The sequence below is a fragment of the Protopterus annectens genome, chromosome 14.part0 (assembly GCF_019279795.1).
Source record: "Protopterus annectens isolate FY-2018-M chromosome 14.part0, PAN1.0, whole genome shotgun sequence".
NCBI lineage: Eukaryota > Metazoa > Chordata > Ceratodontiformes > Protopteridae > Protopterus > Protopterus annectens.
The window spans coordinates 813,784,855-813,802,554 of NC_056748.1; the positions used below are offsets into that span (position 1 = coordinate 813,784,855).

At 41.3% G+C, this 17,700-nt stretch overlaps 1 protein-coding gene across 4 annotated transcripts in view; it reads left to right on the forward strand.

Moving 5' to 3' along the window:
* The window catches only part of ATP5MK (ATP synthase membrane subunit k), a 124,265-nt gene that overhangs the window by 26,527 nt on the left and 80,038 nt on the right, over window positions 1-17,700 (forward strand). For 3 of the 4 annotated variants that reach the window (XM_044056562.1, XM_044056563.1, XM_044056565.1), the window contains exon 3: window positions 10,044-10,169. In XM_044056562.1, coding sequence (XP_043912497.1) covers window positions 10,044-10,136 — 93 coding nt within the window. In that variant the 3' untranslated portion in view covers window positions 10,137-10,169. Of the gene's footprint in view, window positions 1-10,043; window positions 10,170-17,467 lie in introns of all 4 variants that reach the window. The other variant, XM_044056564.1, reaches the window with a different exon arrangement.

Genomic DNA, 17,700 nt, shown 5'->3' on the forward strand with positions numbered 1-17,700 from the left:
GGCCTTGCCGTCCTGTTCACATCTGGCCATTGTGCTTTTTAACCTTGGGTCCGAACAACAACGAGGCTTCAATAGGAACGTTGAGAAGGGAAGCCTTGAAAGGTTCCATGAAATTAAGCGCATCCAGGCATATCATCTCAGAAAAATGAACCCACCGCTACCTGCTCCTTCTGATGCGTGAGATCAGGTGCATGGAGGAGTTGGATATCGATTCGATGGTGGCTAGCTAAGAGGCACAGCTCCAGCCAAAGTTTCAGAGAGCTCAGAAATTCTCTTTTTTTGAAGCCTGGTAAAATGTGCCATATAGTTCAGGGACCTGACTGCAAAGGTCACTGATTCAAAAGTACGCTTCCCTATTCTGGCCAGAGCCTGGGACTCTGGGCAGATGGACAGTCTGGCTTTCTTCCACCAGGTCCTTTTTAGTTGCGGCCGCCACCACCAAAGCATCTACAGGAAGACCTTTGGACCAATGTGGATCACTAGCAGGAAGGGACAATTTTATCTGGCCTCCGGGGAATGGCCTCAGCTGTGTTGGGAGCCTTCCACACACGCTGGACAAGTTCGTCGGCAGGTGGAGTAACCCAGGAGGTAGGGGGCCGGGCACAATAGGCCTGCAGGAACACTGACTCTTCAGAGGTTGGGTTAGAGGGCTGCCATTCACCTCTCTGCTTGAGGATTTCAAGGATATCGCCAAAAGATACTTCTGAGAATGATCAAGGGGACCCTTCCCCATCATCAAAGTTTGTGCCTTCAGTAAGGGACTTCTCTGTGGAGTCCATATGCTTTCTCTTGCACAAGCTCTTTTGATCTTTCTCAGAGGGAGAAGCTGGGGAAGACAGCTCAAAAGGGGTCTCCTGTGGGAGTTTGTCCTGAGGACTGTGCGTCTGGTGTCTGCTAGGAGCGGCTTGTGTACATTGCGGTCCAGAGGAGGGCAGGGAAAGTGGCACAGGATCGCCAGCAGACGCCAGAGCCTTCTCCATAAGCTGGAAGGCTGGTCCACCTGAAGAGGGTTGGGAGCTCAGTGCAGGGGTCATCCCTCGCCTAAGTGGCTCAGCCTGCCGACTCTGGAGTCCCCGGATGGCTGTGAAACACCGAAGTACGTACGCCAAACCTGACATCCTGAGCCGTGACAAGACTCTCCTGCCACAAAGGCAACTGTGGCTCCTTAGTGAGGTCCATAAAAGGAACCGTAGTGGGGGAAGACTGTGCTATATCAATGGGCTTCAAAGGCAATGGAGGAGAATAAGTAGGGGTCTTTGGTAAAGGGTGATCATCTCCTGAGTAAAGGATAGGTCCTGGGGGGCGGGATACCTCTGGTCAAAAGCACTTGATCCACAAGGCACAACAGTGTTCAGAGGCTTCTAGCGGATTTCATGGACATGGCTGAGGGAGAGTCTGGTCTATCCAAGGACAGAGCAAACTCTGTGCCCACCACAGAGGTCTGCACTGAGAACAGAGCTGTAATGGACTGAACTACTGCTGTCTGTGCCGAAGGTGTGGTCTGCACCAAAGTGATTGTCTGGGCTAAGGCGTGAGCCGAAAACATCTGACGAAAACTGGTCTGTGCTGGGTAAGTTGTCGAGCCGAAAAGGAAATTTGTGCCGAAATATCCATAGTCATAAGTCTGCATCAACTGGACAGTCTGTGCCGGTAAGGGAGTCTGAACTGAGGAGCTCTTCAGTACCGAAGCGGTATGGGGCACACTAGTCCTGTGCAGAGGTCTCAGATGGCGCCGATGGCCTTGGTGCCGAAGGTCTAGGCACTGAAAGCGCTGGAGCCAAAGAAATCAAATCTGAACAGGAAAGCTTGGCTTTCTTGGGTTTTGGTTCCTGAGATTCCCCAGCTGTGGACTAAGGAAGAGACTTGGCCTTTTTATGTTCATCACTTTTTTTTCTTATGGAATCGTGGAGGGGTTGAAGCCTTCAACCCAGAAATAGCCTCTGCAAAAGATTTAAGTAGCCCCTTCAGTATTTAACTTTTTTCTCTCAATGTCCTGTTAGAGAAATTCTTACGAATCCTGCAAGGCGGGTCAACTGTTAAATGAGGCACACACAAGGAATGTGCATCTGAAGTAGGTAATTTATGTCCACAGTCCTAAACCTCTCTTAAACCCTGGGCTACCTGTTTAAGGAAAGAAAAACAGAAAAATACCAGCAATGGTACAAGTACCCGAAGGTGAGAAGGAAAAGGGGTTTACCAATGATGGTAAAGAAATTACCTTGCGGTAAAAAGAGGAAAGGAGTTGAAAAGGATTTGAAAAAGGGTAGCCGCTAAATGCGATAAGGTAAGAGATAACCATTAACCTTTTGTGAAAAAAAAGCTGTCTTAGAACTTAGTATAAAGAAAAATACTGTACTTGGCTCGAAGTAGCTTGACACGACCAAATGGCAATGCGGCAAACAAAATCGAAGGTAACAGTGAGGGGAATTCTGAGTGAGTTTTTTTTAGCTCGAGTTTGTAGCGATCACAAGCTTGGAAGATGGCTGGCTCAGTTCCGACGTCTGAACTGATACCCACATGTAAGGACTGAACGAGGATTAACAATATCGGATCAAAGATTGAAAACATCAGATAAAGAAGTTGTGTCTTACCATAACGTTCCATCTTTGTTGTAGATCTTTGTTCATTCATTACTTCCCACCCTCCTTCCCCCTACCTGGACCCCTGATGCACTTTAGGAACTCCTGGTTAGGGTATTTGCTCAGACAGAGCCTCATACTATCTTCTATTACTACATCTTTGATCTAGGGTGGGCAAACTCTATCTGGAGTAACTAGGAGAGGAGCATTATGAGTAGGTCTTAACTGAGAGTTTTTGGCTTGCGCTAGCTGGGAAATGGCCATATCTGTTCTGAGGACTGAACCGAGGTCCTAGCTGTAATGAATAAAGATCTACAACACAGATGGAACATTATGGTAAGACAACTTTTTTTCCTCCTCCAAGCATGCTGTTATGTTGTATATTACTAGGATTGCAACATATGTGATGTCAAGAGGGCAGGCATAGTATAAATGGCAAAGCTTTTAATAAGAAAGTCATCTGAAAGAACAGAAGACCACCCTTGTAGTTTAAGGTCTGAATGGAGATGCAAGTCAGCAAGCAGAGGGAAAGTATTGCAGGAATTGAATTAATCCTCAAATCTTGGTGAGTACCTTCATGAGGTGGACCTTTTTCCTCAAAATCTCCCAGAGACGACACTGATTGTGTGTGTGTGTGTGTGTGTGTGTGTATATACTGCATTTTATATAGCATGTGTCATAGAAGCGGGTCCTTAAAGAAAGATAGTTGGGTGCACAAGACCCAGGATAGAAGTGCCCAATACTGGTAGGTGCCCTGGTGTCAGGAATGGAAAAATGACATTGTAGAATTTTTAAGACTTGGAGAATCCCCCCCCCCCCATTGTAGAAGGAAATAATAGCCCACAAATTGATTAGCTAGAAAAGAGACCTAAAGACAATTAGTGTATATTTACTATTATGTAAGAAGCCCAGCATTTTCAGACCGAAATTAAACAAAAAGATTGAGAGAAATTAGAGAAGAATAACTGCACAAGAATAAACTTTCTAACACTTCTAAAAGTGTTCACTAATGCAACAGATTTATGAATTGTATCTAGATCAAGAAACAATGGGACATTTGGATAAAGCAGCTGAGGAAGTGCGAAAAATATATGAACAAAATCTAAAATTGTTTGTAAGTTGTCAAATATGGAGATGGAGGGAAAGCGATCTGATATGGTGCAATATTTGTGCAAAGGAGAGGGCCAAATTAGTCTGTACAAAACAGCAGCCCCAAAGATATTCAGAGAAATGGAGGCCAAGGCATCTAAAGGAAAATTTCACACTACAGAAAAAGGGAATGTAGAACAGAAGAAGATTAATAAAATAGAAGTGAAAGTTATGAAGTACTTGCAAAGTGGAGTATTTAGTGTAGAAAGTGTTGTATCACAGTATGATGGAATAACAAGTCCCCAAATAAAGAGCAACAGGAGGAGTAGGAGACGTCTTTAGAAATATGGACATGGGGAAATAGATTTAATATGGTAAAATGTTTATGCAACGGAGAAGGTAAAACTAATCCATACAAAAAGAGCAGCAGCAAAAATATTTGAAGAGAGGTGAAGGCAGCCAGGTGAGGAAAAATGTTTAAAAAATACAACAAAGCAGAAGAGGATTAGTAATGTAGAAGTTAAAGAAGTAATAAGGTCATGTATCTCCTGCGAAGGGAAGAATTTAGCGTAGAAAAGCCTAACCTTGATAACATTACAGTAGGATAGAGCAGTGGATTCTCAAATTGAGGAGAAACCTGTGGAGCCGGAAACATTTAATCAATTGCCATATAAAGATGCATTGGAGCCTTCCATAGGAAGCCATTACAAAAATTTTAATACTGAAAACCGCTTTGACTTGGATGAACAAAGTCAAAGCTGTAAATGTTTGCTCTTCCTGTATTAACTTTGAAGTTCTGGAGTGACTGGCCAAAAAGTGTTGGATTGGTTGGACAGGGCAAGACTATAAATTCCCTGTTCTGAAGGAGGTGTGAGCCTAACGTGTATAGTTCTGCAATCATGGGACTGGATACATATCTGCTGAGCTCACAAAACCCAAATGTAGTGAAAGACGCTTTCTCCTCATGTTTGAAAACTAAGTACTTCCCTGCTTGCTTAGAAGCATATCTGTATCAAGTGGAAATGAGAATCAAACAGAAGTAGATAAAAATCAGGAAGCAACTGAATGTGCCAAAAACATAGTGAAGGATCTGGTAAGGCAAGACATTTTGAAAATGCATTAACGGTTGCAGGTATAAACTCTTGTAACAACCTCCACATTGTTCAGGACTGAGCACAGTAATGGTGAAGGACTGGTGAAAGTAAACCAATGGACTTTGTAAACTGTATGTAGTCTGCCATCTTGGGCTGCCAATATTAACCCTTTGTCTTTTGAAGTGGGAGAAACTGACAAATGAAGGTTTTGTAAGACTGAATTGCAAACTGTTGTATATCTTGTTGATGGTTGTGATAGACTAATGGCAGGATTGCATCCTGAAAGGCATAATAATCTGGCAAGACTTTCATTGGGGATTGTGCAAACATATTAAAAGTAGCTGAAAAACACTGGAAGCATGAGCCACAAATTATAGAAAATGAAGTTTGTATCCTGTTACCAGCAGTTCAAAAGGTACGTAAGAGAGAACAAATGTAGTCCATGAAAAGACAAAAGTAGCACTGATTTTTGAAATTGCTACACCAAGTGACTATAGTGTCCTGCATACAGAGACTGTCATAAAATGCCACAATTTGCCCTTGTTTTTGCCTGCAGTGTGAAAGAGTATACCTGGATGGTTCCAATAGTAGTAGGAGTAACGGGTTGTGTAAAGAACTTATTGGTACTTGGATATGTTACCAATACATGTAGCTCAATATGAGTTGCAAAGGAGTTATAACTGGCACACTGTGTGCTGCAAAGAGCACTTCTGGCTAACATCAAAGATTGAAACACTGCTAATTTCATGAACTTGAATCGTACTTTGACTTGGGGAATGGGGTCCATTCTTATCATAGTATTAGAAACCCAAAAGACTTTGAGAAATTAAAAAAAGAGGTGCCAGTTTAGTGAAGTTGCCAATGCCATTCAGTTACTTTTGGAAGAAAACTGAATGGAAGTTGGTGTCTTGAGTGGGCATGTGAGATGGCCTTTTTTTTTTTTTTTTTTTTTTTCTTCCCCCAGTAGGAGTGTTTGTGGTCGAGGGTCTCTAATTTTGGGGCCTTTTGCACAGGGGCGAAGTTGTAGAGTAGGAGTTGAGAAGGCATTTTGGACTGTCCTTCTCTAAAATGGCATTGTGCAGTTTTTTAGAATTTTTCCCTCCACGTGTTCCCCTCCCTTTTCTTAGCTGGCACTGCAGCCACTGAAAAGTATTTGTTTAGAAGGGAGAATAGCAAAATGTTTAAGGCAGTTAAACTTGTTTCCACATTTTTGTAGGCTTGAAGTGTATGCTACTGTGTAACTTTCCAGATGGAGATCTTGCACTCCATAGCTGTAAAGGTCAGGATCTGGCTCTTACTGAAGCCCTTATTAAAGAGATGGGGAGATTAATAAAGCAGACATCGACTTCTAGATTTGGGCCGTAAAGTATCGAATTTAAGTTGTCCATCTTGCCCGTCTGTCATGGTGGAAGGGGCATAGCTGGTGATGCAAGACAAGCATATCTCTAAATTGGTATGTGCCACTAAGGTTTGTTTCTGTTTAGCAGACCAGCATTTCCTATTTGGTGGTTTCTCCTCTGAATTGGGTAGTATTCCTAAGCTGTTGACCAAGTGTTGGTTCCCTGCAGCTGCAATTCTTTAACTGAGAGATTTTCTTTCTAAGAAACTGCTTTGTGCTTGCGGAGTCCCCATGCCAGTTGCAGGAACTTAGTGGTAGACTATTAATGTATAGAGGTGTTTTGGTCTATGGGTTTTACTACTTTTAAACCAGCAGGTGCTGTACTGTTTGAGCTGCCACTATGATCTAGAATGTACAGAGGAAACTGCAAAGGGGTTGAATGTGGTAAATCTATCTTTAAATGGGCTGGTCAGAAGTCTAAATTCTTGACCAGCTTCTAGTAACAAAGTGTTATTATAAAGAAAAGATTTGACACCATTTTAACTAGACATTGGTGTATGAGAGTACAAGTGATGACTCTGAAACCACTTTTTGGTTTAAGTGGCATTCTATGGTAAATTTCATTAGTTGTCACTCGCTGTTTCTAAACAATCCAGTTTATAATGTTCAGAGTACAGTTTGGTTAGGATATTCTGTAGGGCTTGCTGAAAGCCATTTGCAGTTTACTCCTAGATGAGGGTAGAGCCTTTGATACTAGTGTTTCTGCAGTAGCACCACTTTGTATAAGCATAGAACAGTTATGCAAGGTGACTGTGCACATCTGTTTTTTGAGGAATATGATCATTGCAGTAGGACATGCTCCTTGCATATATCACCCAGTTCTGCCCGTCTTTGTTTTGGTGACAAGTTTGTAGCTGGCTCAACGGTAGGTACAAGCTTTGTGTTTTTTAAAGCGGCATTTTATTCTGAAGTTTAGTATTGTACTGTAACGAAGATTACATTAATTTGTTTATACACCAAAATACTTTTGATTCTGAATGCTCTTGGATTAGTGATACAAACTTCACCAGTTACTTAAACAATTCTACCCAATATCTTTATTGCATGGTGTCCACCTCTAATGTTAAGGTGAGTACTTAACTTGATCTGGTGTCTGGTGCCCACCATTGCTACTAGTATGTGATGGTCACCAGTATGTGATGTCCTAACACTGAGCCAGTAATCAAGGAGCCTGAATCCTAACACTGAGCCAGTAATCAAGGAGCCTGAATCCTCCCGCGGACACTGGAGAGGGACATGCACTTGTAAAACAAATGGATAGAACCAGTATTTCCAGATGCAGACCTGTCCGCATCAAGTACAATTTCCCTTAAGAGCACACAGGGAACACACTCTGGCTGAGTGTCTCTGGATTTCTCTCTCCAGGTCCCCAATAAGACTCCCCACTGGTACAGCTGTAAGGTTAGGCCCTTAGCTGAGTGTCCAAGCAAAGTCCTCCAGCACCCTTTGTAAATGCAGTGCTTTGTGTCCCTGCCCAAAGTAGCTGGCACAGATTTACCTGCTGTGCCCCCTTCTGCCCAAACTATAAGGTAGTTATCGCCACCACTAGACATTCCAATCAGCTACTCTAACGCCCTTAAAGGGTGTCCAATTTATATTTTATAATAATCTTAATGCAAAGGGTTTTAGTTGACCAGATGACTAGGCCAGGAGTGGCCCACACAGTGTCACCACATATTGGGAATCAAGGGTTAGATACTTTCTACAAGGACTAGCCACAGTAAAAGTTGTAAATATATTTAATAAAAGAACATGAAAATACTGAATATCTATTTCCAGTAAACCAGTGTTCAGATCACAAGAAATACTAAAAGCCTATATGGATGGACTTTGACAAATAAGAAAACCATATCTAAAGTGTGTGTACACGTGCACGGTAAACTGTTAACCGGCACCCATTGGGATTGGTAGATGCTGGATAACTGCAGTTTCTGGTTGCTTTGAGAGTTGCTATTAAAACTAGGCCTGACTAGTACTGTACCCTTGTATTTGGTTTGAGTCGCTCTTTGGTTAGGGAGAGCGGGAATTTATTCCTATCTTCCTTTTTAAAACTCAAGTGCAACACATGACAACTATACTGTTGGATTTATTCCCCCCTGGTTGCTTGAGTTCCAGTTAAGAGTTTTTAATGTGTGTTTATATCTACAATATCTGTGTGTGTGTAATGCGTGCGCGCGCACAAAATTAAAGAGCAACTATAAAGGGAAATAAACAAATTCAACTACGGTAAAATAGAAGTACACAAAGTGTAAAGGGAAAGAAAAAATTTAAGTAGAGACTTGAATTTTGAGAAACTTTCTCTGTTTGAATCAGACTGACGTGAGTTTCATATTGTGAGAAAATGATAGATGTCTGAGCAATCTGTATCCGAGTTGCAAGCTCTTGTAGTGGGCCATCCTCATTTTCCACAGAAATGGGGTTTTCCTTGAGTTAATTCTTTGGCTCTGAGTAATACCACTTTAGGCATAAATCTCCTGTCTTTCAAGAATCTAAAACTAAGAGGGGATTCTCCATACCTTGGTTGTCCACAGACTGCTCTGGTAGTATATTGACAGAACAGTTTTTGGGAACTTTGCTCATTTTGCTCTCTTGTGAAGGTAAGAAAGGGCAAAGTTTACTTTGATACAACATTTTCATGTGGCTGTCTCGTCATGCTTCATACCTTGCTTTTTGGAAAGGGTTGTATTACAGAAATCTAGAAGCAGCAACTTGGTTCTCTGTGCATAAGTTTCCAAAGCATTAGGCCTTACTAGGACAATTTTCTAGGGCTTTTGGACCTTCTTCATTCCTCCTCCCAGCCTGTCTGAGCTATGGCTACTGCAGCAGTGATGCTCTTTATGTAGTACAGTTGTACAAGTAAACTTAATATACCAGTAGATGTTCAACTGATCACTTATGCAGTAGGCACTTTCTCCTTAATTTTGTATGTCTTCATTGTAAGAATGAGGTGTAGGATTATACTAGGTTGCCATTTGTGCTAGTCGCCGTCCTAAACTGATCTTGTAATGCATCCAAATGCAAATGTTGATGTGCTGCTATTCAGGTGCTGAGAAATAAACTCTGTGCATGCAAAACTTTTAAAACAAATGTGTGGGGATGGGGGGGCTACACTCACATACCCCTTATTAATTATGTATACCAACTAAAATCCAGGAAAGGGAATACTTCCAAACCTCTGGAATTGTGCAGTCTCTCACACCTGCCAACCATCTAGTCAGTTGGTCCTCTAAACATGCTGTCGACCAAAGCATCAGTCTGTTATGAAAGCTCTGAAGGGCTTTGTGCCTAAACCACTGTTTTTTTTTTTTTTCTCCCGTTACTGGTAGTACATGGAGTAGATAATTCTTTGTCGTGCACGGAGCTTTATGATCTGGTTTCTGATCATAATCCTTGTCTGATCTTGAAATGGATGGCAAAAAATTTCGCTCTCTTGGTAAAATTTCTTGTATCCATGTCTAAAACACACAAAGCAGCCTCTCCTATCATAACTCCCCTTGTAATAGTTCAGGAAGTCTAAAGTGAAATAGGGTTGGTAGAGTTGTATCACATCTGGCACTTGCAATGTGCATGGGGGTATTTTTGCGGCCGGGGGGGGACCTTTTCAGCTTATTTGCAAAGTAAACTTTGTACAATTAAACTATCCTCCTGTGCTTAAAATGTTTAAGGTATGACTGGCGTGAGCTTAAAATTGAGATTTGTATTGTGTCTTTCAGTTCTAGTTGTAACTCATCTAGAATACATTCTTTACCATGGCAGGCAGAATTGTAGTAGTAATCAGATGCTGTACTGAAAATATATTGGCCTTAGCCTTTTATTGCTAGAATAGCAGTTTAATATTTTACTAAAATTCATAACTGTTTAATGTTTTCTTTATTTTTATAGTGTGTATTGGCAACATACGCAGGTGTAGCCCTCATTTTCTTGTATTTTAAACTGAAGCCCAAGAAACAGACACCAGCTGTCACAGCAAAGTAGAATATGGAATGAATGTGTGACGTTAATCAACAGGTCAGTACTTTTGCTTTGGTATTTTTTTTGTTTTTTTGTAAATGTACTGTTAATGGTAAAACTTGATGCTCAAATTTTCATGAAACGTGGGATCACTGTTCATGTAGCACCACTTTGGTTTGGTTTGTATTAATATTGCTTGTAGGTCTCCATTTCTACAGATGTGAGATTTGTACATCACCTGTAGGTTTTGATTGAGGATGTTGCCAGTGATAAGATGGCTCTACTTTTAAAAGGTTTGAGATTTGTCAGGTACTGTCTTTGCATCTGAAAGTGGCATAATTTTTGGACCTCTGAGCTAGGCTGAGCATGGAGATTTTCGTTTTCACTCTGGCAGTGAATGAGCCTCTGCCTCGGGGCTACAGTGTTGTCCTTCAGTTTAGAGTTTCCAGTATAGTCCCATCTCCGACCTTTTTTAAGTTAAAGAATTCCAGTGTCTCCTGTTCAGCCTGGCTGTGTAGAGGGAGTATGTGCCAGGATTTTGTTTAACAAGACCAATTTAAATCCAGTTCCATTTACAAAACTTTCTGGTGTTGTGGCCAAGTTGAAAATTTAATTGGTTACCATGAATGTAACAAGATGTCTCGTACTAGGGGGGGGGGGGATATAAAATGTCATTTAAAAAGTTGGAGTATTTACAGAAGTGCTGAAGTACAGTTTAAGTGCTATTTTGAGCACTGTAAAGTATAACCAAGAACATTATTGTAATTTTAAAATGTATATTAAACCAATTAAAGAAAAGAGCAGTGGGATGCTGTGACGAAGTGGCAGGCACTGAATCTAGAGAATTGCTGAATGAGGTCCTTACTGGAGAAAGTACAGTTGTGTTCAGTACTTAATATGATTTCAGTGGGAGGTCACTGTAATGGTAAGCCATAATGCTTGTGCTTGCCTACCTTTGTCCTAATTCTGTGACCAGAGTTCACTCTCACTAATGGCATATAGTCTTCAAAACTGGCACTGGTTCCTCACAGGCTTGTGTATTGATGTAGGTGATGAAAAGCACCATTAATACAGGTTACTCATTTTCTTCAGTTCAAGATTGCAATACCAAAGGAATGGATGTATATGGTAGGCTGATGCTGTACTATTGTAACAGTAAATGTATGACAAAATGGGGAAATTCAATATATCACTGCAATGAAAAACTGTCACAGTAACAGTAGTAATGGATTAAGCATGTCAAAGTTCAAGTGTAGTGTCAAGTAAGAAAAAGGTATCATCCTACTGATACTAACTTCATAAAGCACAGAAAAAGTAGCATCTGTAGTAGTTGGGAACACACTTGAAATAGTAAAAGGTAATGCTGAAAAAGAGTAGAATAAAAAGCTCTTCTGGTGTTTTTCTTTTGTAAATGCAGAAGAATACGGTCATGTTTGGCACAATTCCAAAAGGTGCTAACTCCAGTGCAGTTAGCAGTAAATTTGTTGTGTAAAATACGTCAAAGCAAAGACATAGTGGTAACAATGGACACATTCCCTTAGTGAATGAGCATCTTTCCTCAAAGATACGCTTGTATGGTAAGCACCTTACACACACACACCACTATATGCTTTCTTTGGATCGAGTCACTTCATTTCTCTACATTCCCAAGTGGTACTGGGTTCTCCAAGGAGGTGGGGGATCTTAAAATAACTTGAGACTGTATCACAACTTTGCCAGGTCTGTGTCCCTGAATTCATGTACTTTGAAGAATACCGGTTATAATTTTAATGATGGAACATATTTTGTGCTTCCATTAATAAAGTGCACATTAGAAGTACTGCCTGACCAAACTTTAGAATGTTTGGTTAAGGACGTGACTGAGGACCGATAGGCCCATTATAACTAGCACTTATGAAATTCCCCAAAGTGCACAAATCTCTTTGATCCCCCTTAGCATCCCATTGTGCCAGTAGGGGGTTGGATAACTGAACCCTTGAAAAAAAAAAGTTGGTGTCCCCCCCCCGACCATGGGTTTAACTTGTGGCATTTTGTTTTGAGTGTAATGTCTAGGGTTCTGTATAATGATTCAGTATCACTTGTGGTAGTGATGTCAGATTTTTTTCTTGTGATCCCACATTAATCAGGGATGGCTTCATTCTAGGAAGCATTGTTTAAGGGGACCAGCTTGCTGCAAAAAGACATGTTTAGTTATTGTTTCTAATGAACATTTGTCTTGTTTTATCTTGACAACCAGTATTGCTAACCTATTACAGAGGTGGCTGTGGGAGCTGCATCTGCCCAGTTTTTTTGCAAATATTGTCTCGTGGTGGGAAATATTTATAAATCTGATCATTTTCACCACATGCTCATGTATTTGTGATATTTGGACAATGTTTGTTTATTTGACAGGGTTCCAACAACAGCTTGATTTTTGAGGTACAGTAATAGTTCAGCCTTGTTTTTTTACAATTTGAAGCGGAGTGTAGTCATACTGAAGTTGTTGCTTTACTGTACAAAAAAATAAATAAATAAAAAGGACAAAGGTACTTACAATTGCATGATTTTTCGTAAGGGAATGTTTTTGTGCATTACAAGAGCTAGCATCCAGGCTGGCAAGAGTAGTATTAAAGGCCAAATTTGGCTATCCTGCTTGATTTCTGACAAAGTATTCCTCTGCCAGCTGATGGTATTGGGGACATGCTCATTGATAAGGGGTACCTGAAAGTTTTTTAAAATTTTTTGTTTAGTAGGTATAAAACATCTGATCCGTTTATTCACTGATACCTTTCCTACAAATCAGAGGGATCCTAACAATTTTAACAGGGCCACAGTATGATAATCTCATGGCTAGTTATGTTCATTTAGTCCTGTAATTGTGATTGAACCTGTGGGTTTAAAAGGTATGCTTGGTGATTTTAAACCCTTGATTGCCTACAAAAGGTGAAAAAATTTAAAACTAATACTTCTGGATGGAGCCTCTAAGGGGTATTGTTGGAGAAATGAAGAAATGCGGAAGTTGTAGGTTTTTATAGCAGAAGGATCTCTGTTACTATTTCTTGCTACCATAGGGTTACTCCACCTAAAGGTGAAGGAAGATTTAATAGACTGGTGTACTGTGCATTGTGTTTATCATATCCAGCGTTTTATGTAGGGGAAAACGCAAAGTGCACTAGCATGCTTGCGCAATAAAGGATGCAACAGATGCATTGTATATATGTTCTGTTACGTGGGTCCATTTCCACAAAATATATATTTATAGATTTACATGCATACATACTGGAAAGTTGGTTGTATTATGCTTTTACCTTTTGTTTTTATGTTTTCCATAATAAGCCACTTCAGGGCAAAGTCAGGACCTATTCTACAAGGGCTTTGGTGTCTTTCTGGAAAGGGGTGGACTTCAGAAGCATGATGGAGGCAGCAACTTGATCCTGTGTATATACTTTTAGCAAACCACTCCTAATCATTAACCCCCCACCTTTTTATCTCATTTTCTACATGGGGTCGGTGTGTTGCTTTTTAACTGTCTTCCTTTCTATCAATTTCAGTGCTGCACTCCTGTGACAGGCGTGAGTGTCGAAGACAGCAGATCTGTCACACTCGCCACCCACCTCTTTGCAAAGCCCTAATTTCCTTTTAACTTCTGTCTGTCCCAGAACATCTTCTGCTTATATGCACGAACCTAAACCACTGTAATGACTCTCCCCCCCCCCCCCCCCTCTGCAACTGGAGCTACTGTAGTCTACCCTTGTGTCCTCAATTTTTCCTCAGTTTCCCAGTGTGCATCATACAGCCCATCTCCAGCACTTCATTTCCATCACCTCTAGCTTCTGCATCTGTTCTGCCTTTACTGCCCAGGTTTCTGTACCACTGTTTTTTGTACACCTTACTTTCCAGCTTCTTTGGAATTTCTGTCATACACTATACCTGACTCTGGCAGTTGGCTGCAAGCTTCTCGGAGTCTAGCTTTGACCTCTTCATTGAGACTTCCCTTCTCAACCACCCCCTTTAATACTTGAAGCTGTTAACCTGTTATACCATCTACTTTCTGTTTTTATCTCAGTTGTCCACTTTTTCTGATTTCTCCAATTTACTGCCATTACCATGGTCTTACCTGTACTTGGTTTCATCCCATGTACCTTCAGATTTGCATTCTATTCCCCTATCTTTTGCTGAAGTTCCTTGTTCAGTATGCCTGCAATGCCATATTTGCAGCAGCTTTGCTGATCTGTCCTCTGACCTATTGGTTAATCAAATACCAGTTGTGAACACCAGTGAGCTCAGCTGAACCCTGATGCATACCCACTCCACTGGGAACCCCTCTGCGAGACCAAACACTGTTTGCACTGGAGTCATGGGCTGCACTAAATCTACCAGTGTTTCTGGGACTTTTAACCACCCCAGGACTGCCCAAATCCTCTTTCTTGGGACCTTTTCGTATGCTTTCTTCAGGTTTAGGGCTGCCCAATTACTGTCACCTCCATCTCTAGTGTCTTCTCAGTTGTCTCGCTGCAAACATTGGGTCAGTTGTGCTGCATCCTGATCGAAATCTAAACTGATCATCTTCCATCTTGCTTTTTACATCTCTGTGTATCCTTGGTTTTCACTTCAGGTCATGGTTTTTTTTTTTTACCACATGTATAGTTTTTGTTTTTACTCCATCTGTTTGTCATCTCCAAAAATGTTATACAGTGTGACAGGAGTTTGATACTGCCTACAGTTGGTGTCTCCTATGCTCTTGTACACTGGCATGAGTGTGCTTATTTTCCAGTAATGTAGGATGTATCTTTCTCTCCACAGAGTACCCTCAAGAACAATTTCTCTTCTGTATCACCCAACATCTTTATCGTATCTGCTGTGACATTATCTGAGCCTGCTGCTTTCCCTGACTTCATTTTTAGTTCTGTTCTTGTTTTTAGGGTGACTTCTTCTCATCTCATCCTAAGCTAAGTCTGGGGCAGTACAGCTTCTGTGGGCCTTCATTCAGAAGCTGCTGGTAGTACTCCTTCCATTGGCTTTTGATGTTCTGTGGACTGGTGAGCAGGTTGTTGCTTGCATCCCTTAGCTTTCTCTTTGCTTTACAACCTGATATAGTTTTTGTGCTACCAACAGGCTCACTCTTCAGAAGCTAGTAGGATGCCTCTGTTGCCCCTGTTCATTGCTATTGCAACTCCTTTCTTAGTTTCTTTGTTAGCCAACCAGTATTTCTTTTTAGCCTGGTCCATCTTTTTAACCCACTTTCTTTAGACTTCCTGGATCTGTGCAATCCACCACCAGCTTTCCTTATGCATGTTATTTCCATACCTGGCTTGGCCACGTCTGTTCTAGAGTTCTCACCAATGCTGTTTTTGAGGCACTGCCATTCTTCAACTCCACTTATTTGGGGTCACTCAGCCTGAGCAATTCCTTGAACTGTTTTACTTTCTCTCCAGTCAACTTCCAGGTCTCTGACCTTGGAGGCCTCTCTGACCAGTATTTGCAGCTCATTATGGCAACCAGTGGTTTATGCTGTCAGCTGTTTCACATGGGTTGACTATTACTAATACCACCCCAGTGCCCTTTCCTTACTAGGTGGAAGTCTTGAGTTAAATTTTTGTGTGTCTCGACTATTAACATCAATTCGTGTTGTCCTGCAACTGCTGTCTGAATGTACTCTTCACTGTCTATAGCAACCCTGCTGTGGGGCATAGGACAGTATTCATAATCTAAATCTATCATTGGGCTGGAGTCCGCCACAAGTATGTCACTAATTCTAATATCTTCCTGCCTTCTAAAGCCTCTCCACAATTCCCGCAACATTTCTTCCTCCTGAGTACTAGACTCTGGATACCCAGCCAAGTAGCTTTGGTGCACTGCCTTTCTAACCGAATATATAGGATCTCCATCCTTGCCATTATATCGGTCCCTTCCAAGCTCTGTCATGTCAGTGAACCGACAAGAGTGTAGCAGTTCTTAGTTCCAATTTAACACTGCAAACTGGATTATTTTCCAGTTCCGGAATGGGCTTTGCTAGTAGTTTTCCATGGGCTCCTAGATTCTTCATCTTTATTTTTCCCCTTCTCCTCCTAGTTTCTAAGTAAGTGGCTTCAAGTTGAAATCCACTCATGGCGATTCTATGGATAGACCCTGTAGCGTTGTCGTGACATTACGGAATTAGATTGCCAGGCAGTTCTGCACAGCTACTGCTGTTGCCCATTTTTGTCCCAATCAGGTTTTGAACCCAGGTCTCCCTAGCACAGACAGGTCAAGGTGCAGATTTAACAACTGGTAAAGTTTTTACGCTATGGCATTCAATCAAAATAGCTTTGACTACTGCAACAGTGATCCTAAATGTTAATACTGTCATGGAAAGTTTACTTAAGTCTTGTGGATCAGTACTGCAGTAACCCCTCTTCCATCAAGCCCCCCCCCCCCAGTTTGCCCTCTTTTCCCTTTTATTGCCATGCATGGTGTAATGTGTATGTATATGGTTTAACTTGTTGGGTTTGTTTCCTAACATTTAGGGCTTTTGACTCCCTTGTTTCTAGGCTCTGAAGAAATTGAGGCTCTATCAGGAGCTTTAGAGAGGGAGAGTGCAGAGAACATGCCCTAAAACCTTTGAAAGCTGGTGGGTCTCAGAAGCCAGATAGTTTGGGCTTACAGCAACAGTGATGTATTAGAACATATGTACTATTACACTTTTTAATTCACCATGAAAAAAGCATACTTAGTTTCATGCCTAAGTGATGTGCTGCATTGGACCATTTCATATTTTTGAAGGCGGAGACATGTTGAGTTCTTTGCTGGAGTCCCTCTCTTTTATAGTATCTCTGGATTGGTAGGGATTTTCAGCTAAAATGGGGCTAACCCTGCCATAGTGTAGGCTGTACTGTTGCTTCATTTGGATTTTTGACCATTACTCTAGAGGGGACTGCAGCTAATTAGTTGGGATTGGGGACAGGACTTGTTACCTTCCACGGCCTACCTTTTTGGCCCAGAACATTGTTGGATATCACTGCATGGACTAAGCATGAAGGATTCCTCTTTACTGAGAGTGGTTCTTAATTTGGCCATAGACTGCCTCACATTCCTTTGGATGGGAATACACTGACAGTCACTAAACTGCTTTTTCATTCATATCCTGGTGCTTTGACCCAAAAGGCTGCTGCATCTCTAGAGATGCTGCCTTCTCCCTCAAAGCGAGAAACTGTCCTTGTGTATGTAACCAAATTGACATGAAAATGTACCACAAAATGGTACTGAAAGTCTTTAAGACAACTGTCCTTTAACCTTCTTAGTACAGCAGGTAGGGAAAAAGTTGGATATTTGTACTTGACATTGTGTCAAAAGTTGGTCTTGTATATCTTTAATGTTAGTTCTGTTTCTCATTGCAGATGACAAGGAGGCTTTATTCTGAACACCTCTTAATGACTTATGTGTGAAACCAGTCCAAACTACATGCATCAGCAAGACTTCTTCAGAATGCTAACATAGAAAAATTTAAGTTTTATTTAAGGTCATGTGAAGGGGAGAGGGACTTGAACAATAAGCAAACTAAACATTGAAACCTGACATTGTGTGTGTGGGGGGTTACTGTTATGACCAAGGTGGCCTATTTGCAACTTGT